The sequence below is a fragment of the Dipodomys merriami genome, unplaced genomic scaffold, assembly GCF_024711535.1.
Source record: "Dipodomys merriami isolate MVZ:Mamm:240054 unplaced genomic scaffold, mDipMer1.0.p SCAF_29, whole genome shotgun sequence".
In the NCBI taxonomy this organism is placed as follows: Eukaryota; Metazoa; Chordata; class Mammalia; order Rodentia; family Heteromyidae; genus Dipodomys; species Dipodomys merriami.
Window position 1 is genome coordinate 16,971,401 of NW_027204381.1, and position 10,644 is coordinate 16,982,044.

At 41.8% G+C, this 10,644-nt stretch overlaps 1 protein-coding gene across 1 annotated transcript; it reads left to right on the forward strand.

Moving 5' to 3' along the window:
* Positions 1-816: 816 nt before the first annotated feature.
* Positions 817-10,239, forward strand: Rexo2 (RNA exonuclease 2). The gene is made up of 7 exons (XM_070038510.1): positions 817-1,021; positions 2,074-2,157; positions 4,046-4,123; positions 4,746-4,857; positions 6,175-6,283; positions 7,467-7,520; positions 9,824-10,239. The coding sequence occupies exons 1-7, from the start codon at positions 875-877 to the stop codon at positions 9,951-9,953; spliced, it is 714 nt and encodes a 237-aa protein (XP_069894611.1). The 5' UTR covers positions 817-874; the 3' UTR covers positions 9,954-10,239.
* Positions 10,240-10,644: the final 405 nt, after the last annotated feature.

Genomic DNA, 10,644 nt, shown 5'->3' on the forward strand with positions numbered 1-10,644 from the left:
AGAAACCCTGAAACTCTGTCATGGGTGATTAAGAACAGTTTAAAAACAAAAGGAGAGGACAGCTGTTTTCGTGCATTTTAATTGAGTTAGTAATATAGATGTTACAGAAGGCTGACTGAGACCTTCGAAGGATGGAGTTGACACCAACTAAACTGCAATACTGCTCACATTCCTCCAGAAGGAATGGGCTTCTGCCAGTGATGGAAAGGGAACTTTTATATAACTCCTGGCACGTGAGGAGTGATCTCTTAATAAAGATCCCATTTAAGGACTTGTAAATAATGACAGTAGGATTGGCCCAGTAGCTCAAAATAGCACATTGCTCTTGGGTTCCAAGTAAATGAAAAAGCAAAACCCCAAACCAATTATCTCATTTCCTAAAAACCACTTAGTCTATGGAAGAAAAGGAAGGTGAATTTTAAAAAAAATGCGGGGAGGTAAGCAAAGAAGGAAGGGCATACTTAAAAACTAAATCAGATTTTTTCCCCGACCATTAGAAGTAGAACACGTTGATTTAGAATTATTGCAACACGTTGATTTAGAATTCATCAAAACTCAGGAAATAACTCCTGGAAGCAAACAAACTTCGCTGTGAAAAACATGCGCGTCCAGCCACATCCGAAAAACACGTGGCGGGGTGGGGGTGGGTGGGTGGGGAAAGCTGCTGGTCCACAGCAGGACTACCAGTCCCATCAGCCCCTTCGGCAGCCGAATCAAGCCGCGGAGGCAGATCTGGCGCGCGGGATGCAGGGACTTGTGGTCTTTGCTCTTTCACCTCCCTCCTCCCATCCCCGAGGCTTTGCGACGTTTAGCGACTGTAGCGCCTGCGCGCGGCCGGCGGCTGGGCTGGGGCGGCGGCGGCTCGTGCCGGGCGATGCTAGGCGGCTCCCAAGGCGCCAGGCTGTTGCGGAGTGTGGGTGGGCGGCGCGGGCAGTTCGGGGCGCGAGGTGTCCGCGAAGGTGGCGCAGCCATGGCGGCGGGGGAGAGCATGGCTCAGCGGATGGTCTGGGTGGACCTGGAGGTGAGTGAGGTGGCTTCCGCCCGGGGAGAGCGGCGGGTGTCAGGGTCTCGGGTGCCCAGGTGAGCGCGGCCCAGGTGTGGCGTGGGGGGCCCTGCAGGTGTGGGGCACGGCTGCGGGGGGGGGGGGGCGCCCGGGTCTCCGGTGTGGGGCAGGAGCCCTGCAGACGCGGGGCCGGCGCTGGGCGCTGGGCGCTGGTTGTCAGGGTCTTAGCCGTCCCAGGTGAGCGCAGCCCAGGTAAGTGGAGCCCTGCAGGTGGGGGTGGGGGGCGCGGAGCTGGACGGCTGCGGAGTGTGGGGGGGGGATGTGGGGGTCTTAGGTGTCCCCGGTGAGCACCGCCCGGGTGCGGGGCGGGGGCTCTGCAGGCGCGGGGAGCAGGGGTGCCTTGTCACCGGGGAGAAGTTGTCCATATGTCTGCCCAGATGTAGGCGTACTTCCTAACTCTCCCGACACTCCAGGCTCAGGGCCACAGGTGGGGGTGGGGAGGGTCGCCCTCCCCTGCCTATCTGAGCGCTCCAGGTGGTTCTGGTTAGTTGGGAGTCCCGTGATGGCTCGTTTCATGGAAGAGAAAGCTGAGGCCCGAACAGAGGATTCAGCTGGTTCAAGGTCACGCTCTGTGAGTTCGGGGACCAGAACTCTCCTCCTGATCGCCAGCGTTTTAACATACCTGGCCTTCCCTTCTCCCTTGAGCCTCGGTCTTCCCCTCATTTCATGGAGAATTCATTTCATGGAGGAAATGAAGATGGAGAGTTGTAATAAATTGGACACTGTGAACTTCAGAGATGAAGTGATGTTAGTGGTCTAACTCTTCCTTAATTGAGTGCTGTCTGAATTTTACTCTTCATCTGTCCCAGTGTAGAAACGCAGTGCTTGACAAATAGCAAGTTCTTGGTAAGTATGTTTGTTGAATTTTGAAGGACTTAGATTTAATGCCCTTTTCTATTCTGGCTATATAGTATAATTAGAGTAAGTATGAGGACCATCCTGTGAAATAGACTGGTAGAAGAGATCAGAAAGAATTTTTTTGGTATGTTACAATTTATTTTTTATTGCAGATGACAGGATTGGACATTGAGAAGGACCAGATTATTGAGATGGCCTGTCTGATTACTGACTCTGATCTTAACATTTTGGCTGAAGTAGGTGATGCCATACTATTTAGAGGGGAGGATACTGGAAATCTAAAGTTCACTTTTTTTCTAATCTCGTTCTTTGAAAAATAAGCAAACACATGTCCTAATAGGTTAAGTCCAAAGGAATATGTTAGACCATGGTAGACTTGATAGTAGGACCCAAGTGATTTCATCTCATAGACTGGTTTTCAATTGGCTGTGCCAAAATTTTACAGAAACTGCTGTTTGCTAGGAGCTATGTCCCAGTGATAGCTCTCTTAGCCCTTTCAACAACTGTAAGGTAGGTACTGTGTTAATAATAATGCTCATTTAATAGGTGAAGATATTGGGTATTTTGCCAAAGGCCACCTGGCTGGTTACTGGGGAAGCTAGTCACTTAAATAAGGCTGTTCAGTAAAGTTTTCTAATCGCCTCTCCTACAGTACTAAGATAACCAACAAATATCCCATCTGTTTTGTGGTTGCTGCCTCAGTGTCCATCTTTATGTCATATAACTTGAGCCTTCACTTGATTTCATATGTAGTTGTCCCTTTAAGCTTAGAGGACATTTATTCTAGGACTTCCCCATGGAAGCCAAAATCTGCAGGTGCTCAAGTCCCTTATATAAACTGAGAAAATATTACATGTGATCTATGCATATTCTTCATTTATGCTTTAAATCCTCTCTAGACTAGGTTACTTATTCTAATTAGGATGTGTATTGTCAGTTACCTACTGAAATGTAAATGTTGTGTAAAGTGTGGTTATACTAAGTAACAAAAGAGGTTTCTGTACACACAATAGCAATGCATGACTTCCTTCATCTCCCCAAATCTTCAGTCTGATGTTGGTTGAATCTTTAGTTATGGACCTTGTGGTTATAGAGGGTTGGCTGCCTTTTCGCCCAGGATGTGTTTTCTTCTAGATCTATATTAAGATTCTAAGATTTCTGTTGGTACACATTCAGAAAGTGCTTTCTTGTTGACATACGGGGCATGCATGGTAAAGGTTTTTGCAAACTGCTGTTCACTGCAACATTAAATTAAATAAACCTACATTTCAGCCACTCATGAAACATTTTAATAAGTTCATGTTGCCTCTGATTGGTAAGAAGGCTCTCTTCTTGAATAACTCTGTGTGACTGTCAGCAATATTTGGAGCCATTAAACAACAATATAAGAAAAACTCTGTAGTCCCAAAATAGAGAGGTCTGTGGAAAAGTCTTGTGAAAATAAGTTCCCAGAGGGCAGAAATGGCTCATGTTTAGACTTTTCATTTATTTCCTGGATGAGGAAAAGAGATGAGAAGACAGCGCATTGTAGATGAATTATTGGGGAGAACCTTGATTCTGTTCCTTGAGCAAGAAAACATAAACATTAAAATACCGTTAATATTAAAAAGCATAATGTATTCAAAGTACCTGTACTATAATCTATTGGTTCTCCAGCTGTAGTGTGTGTATTTTCTTTGTATGCTCTTCTGCCATTTGCATTTTCTTTTGTCAATTCTGATGCCTTTCAAAATAAACTTGTATCAGGGTTGGCAAACTTTCAACTATTAAATATTTTAAGCTTTGCATGCCAAATACCTCTCTTTTTTTATTCTTTTACAAATATAAAATCATTTTTTAGCTTGCATCATAAAAAATCCCCCAAACTGGGGGCTGTGGTTTGCTGACTTTTGGTTGTAGGTATCCATGTTGCCCATTAGAGGGGTTTTCAGAGGGATGTGTGTGTTTGTGTTGGTTTGTTTTTGTATCCTTTTTGCCTCCATGTGCACCACTTGTAGAGTTCACAAAGTGTCCTTACGCCTGTTTTCTCTGGTAGGTAAATTCATTTAGTCCTTAAATGCGTACCTCTGAAAGCAAGCTCAGTCCTATCAATCCTTAGCGACTAATGGCTCGTCCTATCCACAGGGTCCCAACCTGATTATAAAACAGCCAGACGAATTGCTGGACAGCATGTCCGATTGGTGTAAGGAGCATCATGGGAAGGTAACATTACCAAATAACAAGATTGCTGCTTTGGGGATCAGTAACAAGCTTGTTGCGCCCACATCTGAATCCTATTCCATTGCTGGATGGTATTAAAACAAAATAAAAGAAAGGGTTAGAGGAAGATTGCTTGGCAAGCCTGGGAAACTGCTTGCTCTTTACTTTTCATCTCTGGGCCCTCTCGAGATCTTCTCCTGAAAGTCCTCTATTTTTCTCTGCTGCATTCAGTCTGTCGCAAATGAACGCATTGTGGATTGTCAAGTATTACTCAAGTCAGTCTTTTGGATAAGGTTAGACATCAACTGTCAGAGAAAGGGGAATGCGCTCCCATTATGTGTGTGTCTTCCCAGAGGTTATGTCCTCGGACTTTGAGCAACATTCTCTTTTTTGACTGTGTGGAGATTGGCTGTTAGCCAATGAGGAACATAACTTACTTGTCTTGGATTCTTTTAAGAAACAATCGGTATAAAGATGGCAGTTCCCATTTGAACTTGAGCTCTTAAAAAAACAGAACCAAAGAGTGGTGATATTTGCTCGTGTTAGAAGTGAAGTTTCATTTCTGGATACCTTTGAACACTGACTTCATGTGTTTCTGGTGGGGGCTGGGGATTCTCTCTTGCAGTCTGGTCTTACCAAGGCAGTGAAGGAGAGTACAATCACATTGCAGCAGGCAGAGTATGAATTTCTGTCCTTTGTACGGCAGCAGACTCCTCCGGGGCTCTGTCCGCTTGCAGGTAAAATGCAATCCTATGTGTATCTTGTAGATAGTCTGCCATTGTGGTGGGTCAGCACACTGCCGTTCCTGCAAGACCAGCCGTGTCTTCCACTTAATTCTGATTTGGATTGTCTCTCAACTCTCAGATTCAAGTTTTCCTTGAGGAATGTAAGGGGAAATGTCCTGAAACTTGACCTTAGATCTGGGAAGCACAGAGATGAACTCAGTAGATGATTTTTTTTCCTCCCATATTTTTATTTCACAAAAATTTCAAATGTGCTGAGAAATTGGGTTTTGTAATTGTTAACTTTGTGCTGTGTTGGTTTTACTTTTTTCTTTTTTTTTGACTTTCGGAAAGAAATTACAGACATTGTGACCCGCATTCTTAAAATAACGATGTTCATCAAGTATCTCCTGAAAGAAGGACATCATTTTCTTTTTAATACAGTGTCATTACTGTGTTGAAAATGATTAAAAATTATTCCATCTGTGATGCCTAGTCTACATTTGATGCTCTTTCTGAATGTCTTAGTGTTTTTAAAGCCAGGAGTCAATCAGAGCTCATGCATTTGACTTGGTTATTATGTCTCTTTAGTCTGTTGATCTAAAACCCTCTACCTCTTATCTTTTCCCCCCTTGTGATATAAAAAGACCAGTCCAGGATTTTTTTTTTTTAAAGGTTGACATTGTCAGAGGGCAATTGATGATGTTCTGTGGGGGTATATTTGCATTTGTGTATGTAAATTCATGTGATAACTAAAGTTTCCTTTAAATACACACAAAACATTTTGGCATTAAGCTCAAGAAAGAGGATATATTGTAAAAAGGTTTTCCCCAGCAAACATGGCTGATGTCTTATTTTAAAGTTTTTATTACAGTTTTAGTGTTTTCAATATAAACCATTGTATGGAAACATGAATATAGATATGACTTGTCAAAAAATTGGAATGTAAATAAAGTTTTATTTACTACAAGTCAGTTAAATTATGAGTGTTAGTGTGAATTTTGTGACCCTGGGAGAAAGCTTGCACATTTGGAATGACCTGGAAAAGCCACAGATATGTGCTTTCTTTAAAGTGTGTGTAATGATAGATATATTCTTTTGTCCTGTAATGATAGCTTTATTCTTTTGTCCACGGGAGACCATTTGTAAGTTTATTATGGCATAGACTGAATCAATAGTTTGAAATGCTTGGGATTCTGCACTTGTAATTTATTCAAACTGATGTAGAAATGCTTTTAGAATAGAGTGCAATTTAAAAGAGCTTTTATACCTTGCTGTATATATTTTTACTACTAGAAATCCATAGATGCAGTATGCTTCATGTCTTTCTAGGAAATTCAGTTCATGCAGATAAGAAGTTTCTTGACAAATACATGCCCCAGTTCATGAAACATCTTCATTATAGAATAATTGATGTGAGCACTGTTAAAGAACTGTGCAGGTAAGGGCTCAATGTAGGATCCATTAAATTGTTTCATTTAGCATGTCTTCATCGAGAATTGGTAGAACATAACAATAAGGCTGAAGTGAGGTGCTAAGCTGGTGTGTATTTTCCTCCTCCCATTCTCACTTGTCCTGAATGGTGAGCCTTGGGATATTCCTTTGGTAATTTGATGAGCACTCATTGTGTGCCTTACATTGGCCAGATTATCTGCTAGGTGCACATAGATGAAAAGCTCTTATGAAGCTTTGAGTCTAGCAAGTTGACTTGTGTAATGTGATGGAATCTTGAGGGATTAGGGAAAGAGCCTCTGTGTACTCCAAGAGGGGAAATTTGGAAGTAGCAGGTAGCTTTTGATTTAAAGAAGGGGATATGTAAATGAGGAAAGAACTACATACATAAATGAGGAAGGAACTTTGCTTAGAGTCAGTCAGCAGAGGTGTCAGGGAGTTGGAGGGTAAAGCAAGTGTGTACAAGGAATTGGAGATGATTAGTGCTGGGGTGCAGAAACGTGAGGGTGCAGAGGTGGAAGGTGAGATCAGGTCATGCTGAGGGGTTGGTTTTATCTAGTTCTTTGGGAGGGTTTCAGAAGCAATGGTGATGGGATAAATCCTTTGGGTCCCAGTGAATGGAGTGGGCAAAGTGGGAGGGAGATTTTGCTTCATCTTGGAGAAAAGAATGAGCCAGGGAAGTGGCCATTGGGTAGTCAGGAGGGTTGTGGAGATGAAACTTTTGAGCAGGTCAGTTGGTACAACATTGAAAGTTTGAGTGAGGGAGTGAAGAAAAGGAAGATTTTTGGTGTTTCTAAGTGAGGCAGCTTAGGTAGATGATCAGGATGGTTCAAAGACTAAAAAGAAACAAGAATGAGTAGATATTAAATTGGCACTATCTGGTGAATTTTTAGGTGGTGATCCCCAGTAAGGCACTTGGGACAAAAACTCTGGAGAGGGTTGGGCTGTCATTGGAGACTGAGGAATCCTGTACACTGGTGGGCTTGCTCAAAGAGAACATACAAGAGAGGGAAGGGTGGAAGATAGAATCACTGGCAAAGAGGCAATTTGAAAGTCACAACTCTTCAAAGTCACAAATGCCTTTTTCAGTGTTAATAAATGACTTGAAGGAGGTAATTATTCAGTGTGTCTGAGACAGTTTCCTTTGAGAGTTCCATTTCTACCACGTATAGACGCTGGTATCCGGAAGAATATGAATTTGCACCAAAGAAGGCTGCTTCTCACAGGTAAGACGGGGTCTCCAAGTACGTGCCAGACTGATAACAGAATTCCCAGTTTTGGGCTGTTTGAAATAATATCTCCTTCTCAGAGAAAGATAAAGGTTGACCAGCAGAAAAGATACCTTTCTTTAGTTAAGTCTGGTGGAGATTCTAGATTCCGTTCTTAGGATTATCTAGAGTATCCCTTGTTTTTGTATTAACTTGATGTGTAGATATGATGATACAACGTGTTGTCTTTCTAGAAGTGAGCAACATTAATTTTCTTCTTGCAGAGGATATAGGACTTGGAATTAGGAGATTTTGAATTCTCTTGTATAGTAGTTACAGATGGACACTCAGTTGTTTTTTGTTTGGTGTGTTCACAGCGTTGGCATGAAGTATTTTTGCACAAGAAATTTAAAGGTTGGATGCATCAAGTGTTCTTTATCATTTCATTTATATTACCTATTTTATTTTTGAGCTGTTTAGAAACATAAAATGTGGTGGGAGATTTAGTGTTCAGCTTCTAAAGATAGTCTTCTGTTCTTTTTGCTAGTCCTGGGGCTTGAACTTGGGACCTGGGTGCTGTCCCTGAGTTGTTTTTGCTCAAGGCTAGCACTCTACCACTTAGCTACAGCACCAATTCTGGCTTTTTCTGAGTAGTTTATTGGAGATAAGAGTCTCATGGACTTTCCTGCCCAGGCTTGCTTTGTACCACAATCTTTAGATCTCAGCCTCCTGGGTAGCTAGGATTACAGGCCTCTGTTGCCTGGCTCTCTAAGGGTAGTCTTCCAAGGATAGCATCATACAGTCAGGGCAAGACCAGTCCTCAAGCTTAGAAGCCTGGCATCCTCCTGGGTTTTTACTGGGCATGCCTAAAGAGTAGTTCAACTCTGCCTGAAACAGATGGGGTTTGGTAGCGTTGGGGTGTTTTAGCTTTTAGCAAGGCAATAGTCTTCCTCTATTGTTTATGTTAGGTAATGTCACTCTTGGTGAGGTTTCAGGAGGTTTTCCATGTTGAAACACACAGTCATTTCGGTGAAGAACTAGAACTATGGATCTTTTTATTTGTCGGTCATGGGGCTTGAACTCTGGGCCTGAAAGCTGTCCCTGAGCTCTTCAGCTCAAGGCTAGCAGTCTTACTACTTGAGCCACTGTGCCACTTCTGGTTTTCTGAGTGGTTTATTGGAGAAAGAGTCTCACAGACTTTCCTGCCCTGGTTTTGAACCACGATCCTCAGATCTCAGCCTCCTGAGTAGCTAGGATTACAGGCATGAGCTACCACCACCAGCTTACTATGGATATTTTTATAAGATGTGAAATGTGGATATTTTTACCAAATGGTATAACTCATAACTACCTAGCCTCATGTCAGGCTTTTGCCACAGAGTTGTTTATAAAAGTACTTCAGGATTTGAAGTCCATTGTAGATGTTAACATTGGGTGTGAATTTGTGTATGTCTACTTAGGCAGAGGCTGTGTTTTTGAAAGCCTTTAGCTCTGTACCATATCTCTAGGACCTGAGAAGAAAGCAGATTTTTGACTTAGTTACAGAAGTACCTGTGATAAAACTTGCAGTAAACTTTGTACAGTTCTCTATCAGAGGCCTCTGGCCCATTGTTCAGAGATTAGTGATTTAGTTGAACGTTATTCTAACAATGTTGGTTATTTGATTTCTCATACTATAGTAGATAAAACAGCATGTTGGAGAGGAAGGGTTGTCAGCTGGAGAGGGGTGGCCACTGATTACAGCACACTCACCATGCGAAGGGGGTAGAACCTCCTTATGGCTGTTTACTGTCTGAGCTGATTGTTGATATTTCTTGCAATGACTGAGTCATGAAGGATGTTCAAGTATATTTGGGACAGGGACATTATTTAGTATTGGGCAGTGTTTCATGAACTGTTAATAAGTATCCCATAAAGATGGTCCATTAAGTTTTAGAAATATTGTATAGATGTCTAGCTTCATTGTACACATTATTAGTTTATTAAATGTTTCACAGAAAACTCCTGAAAATACATGTTTAATCTAGCTTTTCTTTATTTGTCCTTGAACTCCCTTCCCCCCAGGGACCAGGGAGGGAAATTCCATCATTACCTTAGAAAACAGTTTTGGAAATTTTAATCTATATAAAATAATGAAAATATTTTGTAAAAAAACAAAATACTTAAAATGGCTTTGCCAAGAAAGACCCACTTCTTTGTGATGCCAGATAGTTGGATTTGCAGTAACTCGTTGTCCCTAAGTTATTTATTTAAAAAGAAAAAGTTATGTTTACAGAATAATTTTCATTGCCTGTGTTTGAGTGTGGTGTGTTTGCTTGTAGGGCCCTTGATGACATTAGTGAAAGCATCAAAGAGCTTCAATTTTACCGAAATAACATCTTCAAGAAAAAAACAGATGAGAAGAAGAGGAAAATCATAGAAAACGGGGAGAATGAGAAGACAGTGAGTTGACGCTGGTTCTTGGCCGCTACAGCAAAGTTCTCTGGAAGCGCCTCTAGTGGTTTCTTTCCTTTTTTTTTTTCTTCTTTTTTCTCTATGCTGATATGCCGGCACAGCACCTTCTTTTAGTTAACTTGCATCTCCAGATTACTCTTCTCCTCTTCACACCCCATTATGATACAGCAGCTCCTGTGTGAGCACCAGGCTATGCCCATCCCTTGGTACACACCTGCGTTTGCTTTAGATCATTTCTTTTGTTTAAAAATAAATAATAAAGCTAGTTCTATTGAAATGCAAACTCTGTGTACCATCTATTCTTTAGTGGTTTAGTCACTGGGGGAGAGGGGACAATGGCCCCATTCTTCTCCTGTATTTATGGGTTACTGTATTTAAAAAAAATTAAATAGTTGTTTAAAGGGCTTTAATATTTAATATGTACGAAAAATGGCCTTTAAAAGAAGTGGTATGCTAATGTTTAAATCCTCACAATGTAATTGGAATGTTTCTTATGTCTACTAGGAAGCACACTTAACTCTCTTTTGCTTTACAAGTCCACAGCTTAGGCTGAAGCAGTGGATTTGGGCTGATGGTTATCTAGACTGCTCTGGAATAGACTTTTACTGGCTTTCATGAAATCCAAGTGCGATTAGAGGTTCTCTAAGGGACCTCCAAGGTTTGGTTCACTGACTGGGTGATATGTTCA